Source organism: Rutidosis leptorrhynchoides, chromosome 4 (assembly GCF_046630445.1).
Source record: "Rutidosis leptorrhynchoides isolate AG116_Rl617_1_P2 chromosome 4, CSIRO_AGI_Rlap_v1, whole genome shotgun sequence".
Taxonomy (NCBI): Eukaryota; Viridiplantae; Streptophyta; class Magnoliopsida; order Asterales; family Asteraceae; genus Rutidosis; species Rutidosis leptorrhynchoides.
The window spans coordinates 93,181,610-93,199,973 of NC_092336.1; the positions used below are offsets into that span (position 1 = coordinate 93,181,610).

Below are 18,364 nucleotides of genomic sequence, written 5' to 3' on the forward strand. Positions count from 1 at the left end.
TAGCATGTTTTATTCTCAGGTCCTTAGACTGCTTCCACTGTGATATGCTTGTTGCCTGCATGGAGTCTCTCATGCTTTGTATAAAGTTTATTGCATTCGAAATAAAACTGCGTTGTGTAATAAATAATTTGACTGTGATGTCAAACTGTATGATAAAAACTTATGTATTTTGGGGATTTGCTTATACCTAAGCACTCACCCACATGTTTATAACTTTCTATGTTTAGAAAGTCACTTATTTTAATGAATGCAATATTTTATCAAAACGTATCATATGGAGGTCAAAACCTCACTGTGGAATCAATGATTAACGTGCCGCGTCAATAGCAATTTTGATGGGTCGTTACAGTTATCGGTCTAGTAACCGGTCACATTTTGTTTATATGTTTATATTAAAACGCATTTTAATAATTAATGACCAACAATGGTATCTATCTCTACCTTTTACAAAGCGTGAAGGTTAAGTCTGACTTGTCAGTCTGACAATTATTCTGAATCCTTACTGCCACATGTAATTTAGTGGCTAATTACAATTAATTAAATATAATCACACCTTAGCTACACGTGTCCCCAATCAAACCCCATATCATAGCTAAACTAATTCTTAAACCGTGCCTCACTTTATCTCTCTTCAAAAACCGTCTATCTCTCTCTATCTCTCTTCAAAATTCCTCAAACCTCCATAGCTTTTCGATTATGGCTTAATCAAGGTGTATTACGTGATGCCACTATCACTAATTAATCCGTAACGTTTTTATCGACATAACCATACGAATTTTATATATTAATGTCAGATTCATCGAAAGCGAGGGATTAATCTCCGGTGACTGGAATGTTGAGGAAGACGACGACGTTAACAGAAAGTAATACCCTTGGTTCTGAATATTATATGGGACAATTAGGGTTTTCAGAGATTTATAGTTCGATATAGGATTTGCAGCAATTTAGGGTTCAATTAGGGTTCCTCAGGTTTGTTTTTATTTATTTTATTTTCAACATTTCAAAATGTTTGTATTCAAGTGGGTTTGGGTTGTCCAACCAAATATGTAATATATATATATATATATATATCTACGTTTTTAATATCAGTTATTTATATATATAAGTAAGTTAATGATGGATTTCTATTTTACATTTAATTTCACTCTGTAATCTCAGTTTATTAAAATAAATACAGATCGTTAATATTTGTTAACAATTTTTTTATCGTTGACGCTTATTTCATTTCTTGCAGGATTGCTGTTGGGATTCATTTTTAGTTCTGCAGACATTTTATAAGTTTTGAACATAACTGTGTTTTGTGGAATTTTTTTTTATTTGAATTCTATTAGAAGTTTTGAAATATATTTGTAGTGTTTGTGGGTTGTAAATTCAGTCTATTGTTGCTTTTATATAAACTGATCTAAGCTACAATAATGTAAATGCAGTGTGAAAATGAGTGAAAATGTAGTGACAATACCCATATTTTAACTCTTAGTTAGGAAATAGATTCAGGTCAGAGAATATATATCTTAAGTAATTTATGCTTTTGATAAAGGGTATTGGATTAAAGATGTATACAATGTAAGGATTTATGTTAATTTAATTCATTACTATTTAATTACTTCGTATAATTTAGAACTTTGCAATGTTGGTATTCTTTTGTTAACCATTGTCATCGTTAAGTTTGTATTCGAGATAACACAATTATTTGATACAATTAATTATTAAAATTTAGTGCTATGAACGGGCTCAAAGCTATGTTATGTATCAGTACAAACCGTTGTTCTTTTAACTGAATCCACGAGGGCTTGTCACTACTAAGTTAACTCTATAGATGTCTTTGTCTACGGTGGCTCGTCATGTACATATTTGCAACGCATACATTTATCTTCAAACGGTAGGATTAAGCACTCCAATATTATTATTTTTTACTTCTTTAATCATTACGAACCATTTGTGTAACTGTTGATTGAAATTCGTCCTTTGAATTCGGTTCGCAGATATTGCATCCTTGCATCCCAAAGCTGCTCAATTAGTGCATCAGTGAGTCCAAGATTTTCTGATCATGTCGCAGGCTCTTTCTGCTTGCTGTATATCTTCAAGTATGTGTTATTTACCTATTAATTTGTCGGCATAACACTGAGATGGTATGAGAACTGGTTTTGCGACCCACGGTAATTAAGATTATGAAACTTAAGTAATAGGCAACATTCAGGTAGTGTATTCTTATAGATTGTCTTAGTGTAGCATGGGAATCGAGAAAGTGAAATATCATTTTTTAGTTTTTCTTCCCATAGTCCCACAATTAGAAAAGAAATTTAGCTTTATGCTAAACTTTAGGGATAGAACAGGAAGTTTGTGTAAAGTAAGGGTGCTCCCGACATAACCCGAACCCGAAAAATATGAACAGGTTACTGTTGGGTGATACTAACGCATTGAAGTTTTCAGGTCATGTTCAGGTTGGGAATTTGGTATATGCGTCAAACTGCTACCTGATTAAGGAGTCACAAATATACATTATTAATTATTTATTTGTTAGTTATAGACTTATGGTGTTGTTAGAAAAACAGAGAAATGAACTTTTAATAATGGACTGACCAAAAACTTGTATGAGTAATTAACAGAACCGTTCTATTTGACTCTTTGTAACACAATCTTTTGTTGTGGTTTTGTATTCAATTCAAATAATGGAGTAATGACTTTGACGTTTATAAGTAAAAAGTGGTTTTAAGGTTTTAGTATGGAGATCTTTTAATCGTATAATATAAGTAAATGAATATACACATAATGCCCTGGTGGCTGAACTTATGATCTCGAAGGATCTCGGCTAGAAGCATAACTTCCGAATACTACCACAACTGCCATTAACAACCAACACGTCCAGCTCCACATTTCAAAAAGAGTTATTTTATCCATGTGCTATGATGTGCGTAGAGGTGTATACGAAATAGTTTTATTTTTACAGCGAAATACTATTAAATACGATACAATTTACACAAGTTTTATTTATTTATATAGATATGGGATATACCTAAACCTTGCTACAACACTATAGGCAGTGTACCTAATCGTAGAGTAGTATAGTTTTTAGTAAGTCCGGTTCGTTCCACAGGGAGCTGGCTTATTTTACACTATATTTTAAATAACTATATTTGTACAAAATATATATAATTATATATAATAATATATAAAAGGGGGTTTACCGTTTAATGACCGGTTTGTCGATTTTAAAACTTAAGCGTAAATATAAATGACAATAATTAAAGTGCTTAAAATAAATAACAATATAATAATTATGCTTATTTAAACTTCCGTAACCATGATGTTTGACGTTTTGATTATTTATTACCCTGGGTTAATTGTCCTTTGTCCTGGATGTATTTGAAATCTATCTGGTTTTTGTATATAATAGTTCATCGGTCATAATTATAAACTGCTCGGCAAATTTAACCTTATACCCGAAGTCAAATATTCCAACTAACTGGGGATTCGAACTGTAACAAGGTCTTAATACTTTGTTTAATGAATACACCAGGTTATCGACTGTGTGTAATCCAAGGTTTTAATACTTTGTTAACAATTACACCAATTACCCTTGAATGTAATCCACCCCTATTTTATTGAGTCCAGTAACTATTAATCCATCCCCGTGTCCGGTCAAATGAACAATAATTCGTACTTATAAATATCCCGCCCATCGTGTCCGATTAAGCGTATGTGGTTATATATAGATACGTCAAATCATAACCTTTATATTAAATTAACGAGGTATCGTTTATTTAATATAAAGCCCATTAATAGCCCATAGTCTAATTTCCACAAGTGTCGATCTTTTGTCCAAACCCCAATTATGGTACAAAATCCAATAACCCAATCTTAATATTTAGCCCAACATCACGATTACTTCGGCTCAAATAAGCATAATAATAACTTAGTTACGAGACATTAATTTTAAAAAGGAGAACATAACTTACATTGATTATTTATCGCGTAGTGTTACACGGACAGAACTTCGACTTTAAAACCCGTAAAATAACCTTTACATAACCCAAACTAATCTAATATAAAACTAACCTATACTATATGTATATATATATATTATATATATTGTTATTACAGAGGGAGTATTATTATTATTTTTGGTGTGTTTTTACTCGATCAGAAGCCTGGTATTTATAGATGTGGCCTGAGATTTCACTCCATGCGATCGCATGGAAAAATAGCTTCCAGGCCATGTGATCGCATGGACAGCTGGATCCAGCCACATTGCTTTGTTTTCTTCTTTGTCGACGTATTATTTAAATATATATATATATATATATATATATATATATATAATATATAAATAATTTATATAATTATTTAAATATTATATTATATTCTTGTGCATAGTTGACTCATAATTTTCGGCCCGTTGCGTCGCGCGTTGATAGTTGGCTCAGGTCCTGGTTCCGGATTTTCGAACGTCCTTTCGTACTATTTAATATCTTGTACTTTGCGTTTCACAATTTGTAATTTGCACAAAAAATTATTTTCCTTAACTCCCAAAATCCGCGCAAGTCTTTTAACTCAATTTTTGGGACTCTTTTGAGTGCACTATGGCTTTAAGGACCCTTTTCCAGTTTTAGGACGCTTTTTTCTTCAATTCTTTAATCTTCGTGCTTCGTCTTTGCATTTATTTATTTAAACGATTACAACTTAAAAATAGAATAATTACAACTAAAAACTTTACATATTGGAAGGATATTGCGACTAAATATATGATCATTTGGAGCACTATAAAATATCCCCACACTTGAGCGTTGCTTGTCCTCAAGCAATACAAAACTTGAAATTAAATTACACGAATCACTTCTTTATTCTTCACACTTTATACATAAGTGATTTTGATACGGCAGTATAAACAATGATAGTAACGATGTGGTTTACAGTCCCACATGACTATAAAAATTTAGATCCTTAAGGAAATTGGATCTTTATGAAAACATTTGATCTTTTGAAAATTCATTCTAGCTTTTACCCTAGATAAGTTTTCCGGAATAACCCTTCACCGGTGTTTGCAAAATATTTTTGTGGGTTTTGTGGGTTTCAGATTTTAAAATTTTAGCTCAAAACTTGCGGTTTTGTGTTACCCACTTGCTAACCTTGTATTGGGAAAGCAACACGTCCAATATACTTTCTTCGTATATTACCTTTCGGTAAACTACCGTCCGGTTGTAAAGGAAAGCGTTGAACAAGCAACTGTTAAGGCAATGTCCTGTGACATGCTTTTGATTATGGTCTATAACGTGTTGGATGCAATTACTATCCTTTGTAGGAGCAATAGTAAAGATCACCCTATAGTTTTTTCGGTCTGACACAAGGTCCTGTCTTCGACCATGCTATGCAACCACCGTTCTTACGGTTGACACCCGATTTGGTTCAGGTGACTTAATGAATTCCAGGTGAATTCCTAGGATTTTACGTTCAATGGTAATGAACGCATTAAAAATAGGGTTTTCAGAAAACAAATCGGTTTGTAATTTTGATCAAAATATTTTCTCGTTCAAGCTCGAGTTTAGATATCATTGAATTCCATGAGTTTGTAATTCTCAATCTTTAAGGTCAATCTCTAAGATTGAGTAATATTAGTCTTAAAAGCTGATTTTTAATCTTTAAGGAGATTATCCTTTCTGGGGGTCTGATTCATTAGTCTTATCAAGCTAATTTGCACGGCGTCCTCCCCATTTTACGAGACAGATCCTCTCATGGTTAGGATAAGTCTGACCACTTGGCGACCCTGTTTGATGCTGAGGTCCGTGGATTTTCTGCTGATTTTAGAGATGACTTTTCTAGATTTTTCGTCAACCTACAGCTGGTCTGGACGACAACTTCATGACCTAAATCAAGAAGCGCGTTTCATTTTCGGAAGACTTTACTTCCTTTTAATGATGGAATCGATTCATCGTGTAGATCCATCTTTCTTTCAAATATACTACAATAAATCGGGTAAAACAGTTAATTTAGTCCAAAATAAAAGCATCTGCAATAACTTTACAGAAACCTGTGATAGATAGTTTTTAATCGAATAACTTGGTACATTCTCCCCACACTTGGCTTTTTTCATGCGTCTTTTTATATCTTAATAAATAAATTCAAGCGATTTAGTTGTTTCTCAATTTATGTCCTTTTCGAGGTAACGATAATTTCGGCATTAACACCTAGTTTTATCGTTCACAAATATGTATAAACATGATTTTGAATTCATTTAGTTGAAAATTTTTCAAATTTTCATAAAATTTAGAAAATAAGCCAAGTATAAACCCGAGAGAATTTATAACCCTTCCCCACACTTGAGATCATGCAATGCCCTCATTTGCATGAAATCAGACTAAAATTATAAATTCATGAGGGTGATTAGTGTAGAAAAGTAGTTAAAGATACCATAGAATTGCAGGATGATAGATGGTGCACCTCATCGTTCATTCCTTCTTGTATTATCACACATGTTTTTTTCTTCGAAAATGGTTGATTTTCTGAACTGTTTGCTAATATTTGAAAATGCGTCTTTTACCCTTACTTATTATGCATGTTTATTAACGAGTTATGCACTAACCCGAACCCCGAATTTAACTTTAAGTGGGGTTAGACTTCCCCACACTTAGTTGACGACATGTGAAGTCGGTAGAATAAGTTCCACGAATTAGAATAGTGAGCCAGTTATTTACATCTCGGGTGGTGTATAATATATCAATGGGTTTAAAGTTTAGACCCACCCGATCGTTACTACTTAATTCTTTTTTAAGTGTAGCTTTTAGTAAATGTATATGTCTCTTTTCTGGTTCTTGGTCAAATGGATCGATATACACCGACATACATACTATAGGGTGGACAATTCCTAACATTTCCTTTCGTTTATTCTCGGGATCAAAGTTTTCACCTCTATTACCCAATTGGGTGAAATCCGAGGTGTCATTATCTATTACAGCTCGTAGTTCATCTTCGGTAGATGACTCGTCTATTGAGAATATTGGGTTGGAAGGTTGTGGAATGGTGAATTTCGGGATCGAAGCAAATTCTTCTTCACTAACGGTACTTATCGGTCCCACTACTTTGGTCTCGGGGGTAAAGTTTTCAACGTTATCGTTTTCCCAAGAGTACCAATTTGTCACCCTTATTTCTTCTTCATCCATTGATGGATTGATGATTTCGTCGGTAGAGGCTAATGTGTCGATATGTTGTGAAATTGGTAAGACTGAATAAAAAGTATCATCGGGATAATTGGTGATTTCGGAGCTCTCGAATTCATCAAAATTCGATGATATGAGATTTTCTTGCACACGACTCCTCAGATCAACAGGTGTGTAATCTGATAGAGTTTCAGCTTGCCAATTTACAAACTCTCTCATTTGTTCATTTTGAGCATCAAGTTCTTCGAGTTTGATTTTCATATAATCTAAAGAATTTTCAGACACATAATTTTTCTCGTCATCTGGTTGTTGAGTTTGGATATATTCTTGGGAATAATCCCAATTTGAATTGTATTCTTCATAATCATTCCATTCAGGTTCTGTGGTTGCGTAATTTTCCATAGGAACGTAATAATAACATTCCCATGTTGAGTGATAATCTCCACAGATTTCACAACCAGTTATTGTTTCGTCATTCGTGATCCAAGATTGACCGAACGAATTATCATCAACACCTGTTTGAGAGTATTGATTAAATTAATTTCGGATGTCATAAAGAGTTTCCAAAATATTCTCGAGATTTTCCATAATGCGCTTATTACCAAATTTTAGCTACAATGTGGTGCATTTACTTAATTATCCTATTAGTTATAAAAATAAAAATTATATAAGTTATCAAATTAATAGACTTTTCTGCTTTTGCCCACGTTTCGAATAGCCAATAGATGCAGCAGGGAGCCAGAACCCTTTAAATCGGAAGCTCACAACTCAGCCACTAACAAATCCAACTATTACTACGAAGCAGAAAATTTGGATGTCTATCAATTTAACCGCTTAAAATAATTTTTCGTTTGGAATTTTAAAGAAAATAAAAATCTATGTCCTAAAAACTAGCGTGTCGAGAAATAAGAAAGGAAAAGATTACGCGTCGAAAAACGTCGAAAAATAAAAATAAGAAAGTAGTGCGTCGTATCTTAAAAGGTACTAAAATTTATAAACAGTGTCGCAAAATTCTAAAGCACCTAAATCTTAGTCTAAAGAAAAGGCACTTAAGGGATTTTATGGCAAAGTCTTAAAAATCTAGAAATTAAAATAACTATGGCAAAAACTATATCTTAAAACTAATTACGAGCGAAAAATATAAATGATTAAAATATACAAATTATAAAAAGAGACAAAAAATGATAAAATTACCTATTTTTATAAAAATATTATTTTTATATAATTATTTATAAAAGTATTAATTTTATATATTAATAAAACTAATTAAAACTTAATATTACTAATTTTAAATAAAACTAAAACTAAATATTAAAATAAATAACCCTAATTAATAATAATAATTATTTATAAACCCTAAACGTATTTAATGCTCGAGTCAGACCTGTCAGGGCAGGCCATGCGATCGCATGGTGTTGAGGCTTCTGGCTCATGCGATCGCATGGGCCTGTAAGTCCAGTTTTTTTTTTTTTAATAACTTTATAATGTTTTTCTAAAAATATATATAAATATATTTATACAAAAATAAATTAAAAATATTGCGTTTCGCCGAGTCCCCGGCAGCGGCGTCAAAAACTTGATGTGCGTAGAGGTGTATACGAAATAGTTTTATTTTTACAACGAAATACTATTAAATACGATACAATTTACACAAGTTTTATTTATTTATATAGATATGGGATATACCTAAACCTTGCTACAACACTATAGGCAGTGTACCTAATCGTAGAGTAGTATAGTTTTTAGTAAGTTCGGTTCGTTCCACAGGGAGCTGGCTTATTTTACACTATATTTTAAATAACTATATTTGTACAAAATATATATAATTATATATAATAATATATAAAAGGGGGTTTACCGTTTAATGACCGGTTTGTCGATTTTAAAACTTAAGCGTAAATATAAATGACAATAATTAAAGTGCGTAAAATAAATAACAATATAATAATTATGCTTATTTAAACTTCCGTAACCATGATGTTTGACGTTTTGATTATTTATTACCCTGGGTTAATTGTCCTTTGTCCTGGATGTATTTGAAATCTATCTGGTTTTTGTCTATAATAGTTCATCGGTCATAATTATAAACTGCTCGGCAAATTTAACCTTATACCCGAAGTCAAATATTCCAACTAACTGGGGATTCGAACTGTAACAAGGTCTTAATACTTTGTTTAATGAATACACCAGGTTATCGACTGTTTGTAATCCAAGGTTTTAATACTTTGTTAACAATTACACCAATTACCCTTGAATGTAATCCACCCCTATTTTAATGAGTCCAGTAACTATTAATCCATCCCCGTGTCCTGTAAATGAACAATAATTCGTACTTATAAATATCCCGCCCATCGTGTCCGATTAAGCGTATGTGGTTATATATAGATACGTCAAATCATAACCTTTATATTAAATTAACGAGGTATCGTTTATTTAATATAAAGCCCATTAATAGCCCATAGTCTAATTTTCACAAATGTCGATCTTTTGTCCAAACCCCAATTATGGTACAAAATCCAATAACCCAATCTTAATATTTAGCTCAACATCACGATTACTTCGGCTCAAATAAGCATAATAATAACTTAGTTACGAGACATTAATTTTAAAAAGGAGAACATAACTTACATTGATTATTTATCGCGTAGTGTTACACGGACAGAACTTCGACTTTAAAACCCGTAAAGTAACCTTTACATAACCCAAACTAATCTAATATAAAACTAACCTATACTATATATATATATATATATATATATATATATATATATATATATATATATATATATATATATATATATATATATATATATATATATATATATATATATATATTATTATTATTACAGAGGGAGTATTATTATTATTTTTGGTGTGTTTTTACTCGATCAGAAGTCTGGTATTTATAGATGTGGCCTGAGATTTCACTCCATGCGATCGCATGGAAAAATAGCTTCCAGGCCATGCGATCGCATGGACAGCTGGATCCAGCCACATTGCTTTGTTTTCTTCTTTGTCGACGTATTATTTAAATATATATATAATATATAAATAATTTATATAATTATTTAAATATTATATTATATTCTTGTGCATAGTTGACTCATAATTTTCGGCCCGTTGCGTCGCGCGTTGATAGTTGGCTCAGGTCCTGCTTCCGGATTTTCGAACGTCCTTTCGTACTATTTAATATCTTGTACTTTGCGTTTCGCAATTTGTAATTTGCAAAAAAAATTATTTTCCTTAACTCCCAAAATCCGCGCAAGTCTTTTAACTCAATTTTTGGGACGCTTTTGAGTGCACTATGGCTTTAAGGACCCTTTTCCAGTTTTAGGACGCTTTTTTCTTCAATTCTTTAATCTTCGTGCTTCGTCTAAGCATTTATTTATTTAAACGATTACAACTTAAAAATAGAATAATTACAACTAAAAACTTTACATATTGGAAGGATATTGCGACTAAATATATGATCATTTGGAGCTAAGTGTAGTCCAGGGTTAATTTGACATAATTTGCTGCATAGAGGTCTTAAGTTGTGTTGTTCATCTATATATCCTGTCTAAATATAAAACCTTGAGAAGATTTTGTTATTTTGTTTGCAGCCTGGAAATCTTCTAAAATATTATAGACTCCGTTTTCTTACTTCGTCGTTCTAAAAGATAGCCCAGCTGGCTGCAAAAACCGAAAAAGAGAAGCAACAAAATGTTGTTCATGAAGGATAAGATGAGTTGAAATACGAGAAATAAATGGTCTCAAAAGTTGAAGAAACCGTGAACACGGTCGAACGAGAAGGAGATAAAGGAGGTGGGAATCTGATAAGTGCGTCTATAGAAAAGATATTAAAGCATGTTGAAATTCAATTTTTACTCGGACATTACATTTTGTGTAAATTTCTGAACTACTTATCTCACAGTGTGGTACTTTCATGTTTCTTTCAATTTGTGCTATTATGGTTTCACATGTAGTTGTTTTATTTATAATATATCCATGACAAAGTACATGAAACTTGCTACTTTCTTGCATAAAATATGAGCAATTGAGTGTTGCATTGTAGTTGTATTCATTCGTAGTATTTACTTATAAATTTGCTACTATTTGTCATGTGTTTTGTGTTTTGCTACTCTCGGATTTGGTGACCTTAAACTATGTATTTTGTGTAAAATAAAAATACTTAAGCAGATTATATTTATTTCATCCACAACAATTTTTGTGATACTGTCTTTATAATACAGGTAACTGATATAACATTTTAGGTTTCAAGTTTTTATGATTAAGAGTTGTCGTGCAACGCACGGGCTCTTGAAGACTATTTAGAATATATAGCCTACATTGTATCAAAACTAAACTGAAAATATATACGTAGCATATTGCTAGTTTTAACCCTAATAATAAATTATGACAATCACAGATAATCACACGCAAATACTTCAAACTTTAATTACGGAGCACCATTTGACAGTCAACATCTCTTTCCCCTACAAATCCTCACTCAACAAACAATACCAACAATTTTCTACTTTATTTAAAAATATACTCATAACTTAATTGATTAAAATTGTCAATTTTCCATTTCTAATCTAAACATTATGTCAACTTCACAAATATACAGATGACCAGTAACCAAACAATCTGAAAACAAATTGGGTATGTAAATAAGTTGATTATATGAACATTATTGATCACCAAGTTTAACCATCTTTGCAGAAAAATAAGCAACAGGTCACCTCCATACAGTTTCATTTGCATCTGTGAAAATGGCATTGTGATGTTCTATTAAACATTGTAACACCTCTATTGCACTAAAATCGATAGGCACGCCATCGTCCAATGGAATTGCCGATGATACTTCATCCTCGCTCTCATCTGTATTTCAAAAAACAAATAACATATAGATATTTAAAAATTAAAAGAATATATTACAGTAATTCATGATACGAAGTGTAATTTTCAGTGAGCAATGGGACAATAGTCAACTTGTTGACTTTAGATATTCATACATGGTAATTTTGGGTAAACGCTTAAATGGATAGAGATCCCTATTTAGGCTACCTAGGGAAAGTCGGGCTTTTTGACTTAGATATAAGCGGCCTAACCATATTACCGTATTAATTTGTATATGAGAAACTAGGTTTTAACAAATGTGAACTCTTTTAAGAAAGAGATTTTCTAAAGATAGCCCTAAGGGCTATCTTAAAAATTTTCGGACATGCATTATTCAGTTGTACTATGCATATAACCACCCCACTAATTGACTAATAACTACCCCACTAACCTAAAAGTATCATCTTTAATTGCATTAATATAAATCTCTTAAGAAATGGGTACAATTGTAAAGCTTCAAATAAACTACATTATATATTTATGTGAAGTATGCAGAGAGGATGTATACATTCAGCCTAGATAGATAGATAGATATATATATATGTATATATATATATATATATATGCAACTAAAAACAAACCTGCAAGCATATCAAATTCACTATAATTTTGTACAGGATCGGCATTTGTATTGGATTGAGTTCTTGATGGTTGGTTCCAAAACTGTATGTAAGTTTCTGGTCTCTGTCCCTGTTGCCACATAATGATTGGGGCCATCTCCATTGCAAGGCTACCAGCATCCATCTGCAACAGAGAACATATATCTCATTATTGAATGTTGGAATAGGTGTCAATACTGAATGAGTCCTTGAATAAGAGTATTGAGTAGAGGTGTCAAAATGGGCAGGTTGAGATTTCGCTAACAACGGTACATTTTCTTATCTAACAAGATATATATTAGGTTGGGTTGGGATGACCCGAAACACTTTCTATCGATATTTTCTACCTTAAAAAATATAACCATTGTAAAATTTAGATTTCAAAAATACACAATTTCATATTAATCCGTTTTCTGAAATCACTGGTTTCGAAGATTTTGTGCATTAGAAATAGGCTTCCGATCTATAAAACATGTGTGAGCATGCACATGTGCTAGCATGTACCATAAATAACAAATAAACCAAATGCAAAGATTAATGTGTTAATCCGATAAGGGGGCACACATGAGTTCATCATGGTTAAATCACTTGAATGAGATCACATTGCAGAGAAATATACTATACGGGATAAAAAAATCGAACTTCTTTAAAACTTATTAAACTAATACTGTTTCAACATTCAAGTAAGCATATAATTTGAAAATGTAACTATTTAAGCAATATTATGTATAGGTCTATAAAAGGAAAGAGAATGAGTGCCTTGTTAAGAAGAGACTTCTGGCTAACACGGAGCAATAACGCTGTAACGAGTTCCAATGTCATGTAGTTAACTGTGGGAAGCTTCTTCAATATATTTCTCATCAGTGGTATACTTGAGCGAGCCCCTCGCACTTCATTGTGTAGTTCAAAACTGATTAACGGTTGAGGAAGGCTAGCCAGGTAACACTTGACAAGAGCTGCAACATCAATTGGGTTCACACCTTCAGGTAGTGCAGCATTCAAGTCTGCAACACCAAAAAGTAGTAAAGGATCAGTTAATGGAACGAGTGAAATGGCAAAATAAAAATATGGATGGATTTTTCTAACGATATCCCATCGTTAAGTTGCATTGATGTGTTGTACAAAATGGTTAAGCTTGACTTTTTTACGACGGTTATTAAAAACTAGAAGTCTTTTTTGCACCTTAACGACAGCACTAAGGGCCATCGATAGAAAAATCCTATAGATATAAGCACATATAGGCCAAAATATATACCTTGGTTGTATAACGACACTAGTTGCTGTATGGCCTTCTTGTTTCCTTCAGACTTGAATAAATCAGGTGAGTTGAGTCCTGAAACATAATTCTGAAGTTATCAACTAAAAAAGCAACAGAATTGAAAATATATCCTCATTGATTATGCCAAAAGGTATTAACTTTGACCCATTAACATAAACACAGTTCGCTTTGGTTAAGCCATAAAATACACATTCAACAAAAATCAATGCTGAACCAGTCATCCAACTGACCCACCCACAAATTTTGCTACTTTAACTATAATATAATCATACCTGATAATACGAGATAATCAGCACATTTGACCAAAAGAAAAGGAATAGGTTTGGTGGAATCTTGTCGCTGCACCGTAACCTCAATTGGCACACCGAAAACTGGAATGACAAAATTAGAGGTCTCAGCAACAATTCAAACAATATAGTTAAAATATAGATCAAACGTTTTTACGTTTCGTTCCAAGAAACAAGAGGGAACTTACCATCAGTGCTTGCAACACCCTGTCCAATAAACAAAAAAGTAAAGTCAATATATCTCAACGCACCAGTTGACTGAATCAAACATAATGACGTGGGAATCATATACCTTCTGCCACCGCTCGATATCAGTCAACAGAGTTTTGCTCTTCTGGGCAGTCTTCTTTGCCACCTGGAGAGACGTTATTATCTCAGTTATGTCAATCACTAAAACTGAAACACGAAAACTGCTAAACAGTTTAATACTTGAAACCGCTACTAAAGATGGTTAAATGGTTCGGTTTGGTTCGGCCTGGTTGGTTTCAGCAGTCTCATGTGAACTACCAGATGATTACGAGAGTTTGGTCATTTAACAGTTTTCTCTTTACAGAAGGGCTGAATTTGAATTTGATGACATTGACCTCAATTTTGTCACAGCAGTATTTATTAAGTCATAAAGTTTCAATCAAACTTAGCCTGATTAGTAGTTAAATTACCTCTTCGACTTTAGTTTTCCCGACAACCACCTTCTCTTTTGTCTCAGACACACCCCTCCTCAAAAAGAAGCTCGTGGTTGCTGCAGCCGAGACAAGACGTTCCTGCATCGCTTGTCTCGTAGACGGCTGCTGAAAAAGTGACCATCGGCTTTTGACCACAGACCCGACCCGTTCGGCTACTTCAGAAACATTACCTTTTGCATCTTTCGCAACCTCACCCACAAATGTTCCAGCGGATTGCCCGGCTTCTTTCAGCTTTGTCCCTGCCCCGATCAATAATACAATAAAAACTCAAATTTTACCAAGTAAAATAGAACATAAGTTAACAAAGTAGTGATTTAGGATGATTTAAGAATCTGAAAACACTTTCGGGTGACGCTTGACCCAATCTACTCTGTTCATATAAGCTTCAAAATTTTAGTCATTTGACTCGTTGAAGAGATAACGCAGCCCTAATTAATCAATATCGATAAGGTAGTTACCTGAAGAAGAGAAGAAACCACTAGCCTTTTCTTGCCACTGAGGTGAAACTACTGAAGGCATTAAGCTAAATCCGGACAACAATCAAGAATATTTTCGAATCAGTTAATACGCTTAATCTTCTAGTAATTGGCAAGGTAATATATCAAACAGGTGCTATGCTAATGCCTGCATTATAAAGTTGTAATCTTTTATAACAAATAAATGCTAGCTTCACAATCCATATATTATAGTCAATTAAATTTAAACTCTAGACTATATAAATAAATATAAAGTAAAGTTCCATATAATCTCTTAACTTTCATACTCAATCAAGGTATGGTCAACCAAAAAATTACTCAAAATGTCCAGTTTTTTATTCCCCTTTTTTAATAAACACATCAAATTCCACATAAAGAAAAAGGTCATAAACAGAAGAATCTCAATTATACTAAAAAAGCTGAAAGCAAATCATTAATCTGCAAACATATATATACAAATACATATACATACATAAATTTATGAAGGCTTACGAACAACGAAGCCCTAAAGAACTGCATAACATAATAAATAATTGAATGAAGGTTTTACCTTGTAAATTTATTGAAATTGAAACGGAGATTTATCGCACGGAATATTAAAGAACAGCTAAAAATCAAAAAAAGTTTTAATTTTTTGTTAAGAGATAAAGAGATTATGATGATACGATATTCTTTTGTTGGGGAAAGTGACAGTAGGCAAGAAAAATATACCATTGACTATCGTGTGTATGCTATTGCTGACTACTCACCTGGATCAACGGTTGGATTATGGCAAATTAGGTTGATGGTGTACACGATGTTAATGGACTTGAGTGTAGAGTAACATACCTTTATTTCTGGATTTTTCTAACAGATTATATTAACTGTAAAGAGAATTCAAACCTTTAATTAGATTATTTTTTCAATTTCAATGATACTGAGTATATTTTTATATATATAAAAATATGTTAGCTACCTGAATACCAATTTTTAAAACGGGAGTTAAAAAAAAAAAAAATTAATCACTAATTTAGTCGCAAAAGGTTAATGATTGACAAATTACTAGTGAAATGACCCGTGAAATCACGGATTTAGTTAAGCGAAACAGTTTAATGATATGTTTTAGGAATTAAGTGAATATAAATGCTAAAGTCGTTTAGTTTAATGACCCGTAAAATCACGGATTCTGACTAAGAAACTTGTCGTTGTTTTAACATATAGAGACATGTATTTTTCGCATACATATGTAACGTAATTAATCCCGTAAAGAGAATCCATATTTGAATATTAATATTATAATAATTATTATTATAATTTTAATAATAATAATAATAATAATAATAATAATAATAATCAAGTTTGCTTAAATTGAGTATTTTTATTTTTATAATAATTACCAATATAATTAATAGACAAAATTTGTCTTATTTGTTATGAATTACCAACATAACTAATAGACAAAATTTGTCTTATTTGTTATTAATAGTACTATTTAATTTTTCACTTTTCACAAATCAAACCCCTTAACTTTCATTAAAATATAAATAGAACCCTCCACCTTATACATATTACCAATATAACTAATAGACAAAATTTGTCTTATTTGTTATGAATAGTACTATTCAATTTTTTATTTTTTACAAACCAACCCCTAACTTTCATTAAAATACAAATCGAACCCCCTACTTTATACCTATATTATAAATTATTATTTATCCCATCACTAACACCAAAAACACCCACCACGCTTTACCGGCTTCTACACTGCGCTCAACAGTAGGACCCACATAGGCCACTACTGTGCTACATTTTTTTTTTGTCTCCAACGATAAAAGAAGCAACTTTCTTAAAAGGAACAACCCTTCAATGCTACCAAAAGATGTCGAAAAATATTTTTTTTTACAAAATAGATCAACTAACTTTAACGCTAAAAGAAGCAACTTTCACAAAAGGAACAACCCTTCAATGTTAGATGTCGAAAAAAATTCTTTTTTACAAAATAGATCCACAAAAGGAAAGACTTTATTTTAACTCGCATTCAAAACGAAGCCCCGGCGCGAAGCGAGGGCTCCACAACTAGTTCAATACTAATAGACAAAATTTGTCTTATTTGTTATGAATAGTACTATTTAATTTTTCACTTTTCACAAACCAAACCCCTTAACTTTCATTAAAATACAAATCGAACTCTCCACCTTATACATATCCAATATAACTTATGAATAGTACTATTTAATTTTTCACTTTTCACAAATCAAACCCCCTAACTTTCATTAAAATACAAATCGAACCCTCCACCTTATACATATATTCTAAATTATTATTTATCCCATCACTAACACTAAAAATACTGAATAATAACACTCACCACGCTTTACCGACTTGTACACTGTGCTCAAACAGTAAGACCCACATAAGCCACTACTGTGCTAATTTTTTTTTTTTTTTTTTGTCTCCAACGATAAAAGAAGCAACTTTCTTAAAAGGAACAACTCTTCAATGATACCAAAAAATGTCGAAAAACATTTTTTTTTTACAAAATAGATCAACTAACTTTAACGCTAAAAGAAGCAACTTTCACAAAAGGAACAACTCTTCAATGTTAGATTAAAAAAAATTACAAAATATATTTAAGACTTTTTTTTTAACCCGCATTCAAAACGGAGCCCCCGGCGATCAAGAATCGTTATCCGTTACCTAGGATTGACGATTTGTTTGATCAACTTCAAGGCGCGACGTATTTCTCCAAGATCGATCTACGGTCCGGCTATCATCAAATGCGGGTCCGTGAGGAAGACATTGAGAAAACGGCTTTCCGAACGCGTTACGGGCATTATGAATTTGTGGTTATGCCTTTTGGTCTTACGAATGCACCGGCGGCATTCATGGATCTTATGAACCGGGTGTGCCAACCTATGTTGGACAAGTCGGTTATTGTGTTCATTGACGACATACTAGTCTACTCGAAAAGTATGCACGAACATGAACGTCACTTGCGCGAAGTTTTGAAGACGTTAAGAAAGGAGAAG

The 18,364-nt window shown here is 32.4% G+C and overlaps 1 protein-coding gene across 1 annotated transcript; it reads right to left on the reverse strand.

The window, feature by feature from the left end:
• Positions 1 to 11,620: 11,620 nt before the first annotated feature.
• LOC139839939 (uncharacterized Rho GTPase-activating protein At5g61530) lies at positions 11,621 to 15,645 on the reverse strand. Its single transcript, XM_071830154.1, has 9 exons — positions 15,339 to 15,645; positions 14,857 to 15,119; positions 14,490 to 14,552; positions 14,386 to 14,404; positions 14,183 to 14,281; positions 13,887 to 13,964; positions 13,391 to 13,635; positions 12,614 to 12,776; positions 11,621 to 12,014 (listed from the first exon to the last, which is right to left on the reverse strand). Exons 1-9 carry the CDS (start codon positions 15,397 to 15,399, stop codon positions 11,872 to 11,874), a joined length of 1,134 nt encoding a protein of 377 aa, XP_071686255.1. The 5' UTR covers positions 15,400 to 15,645; the 3' UTR covers positions 11,621 to 11,871.
• Between the last annotated feature and the right edge of the window lie 2,719 nt (positions 15,646 to 18,364).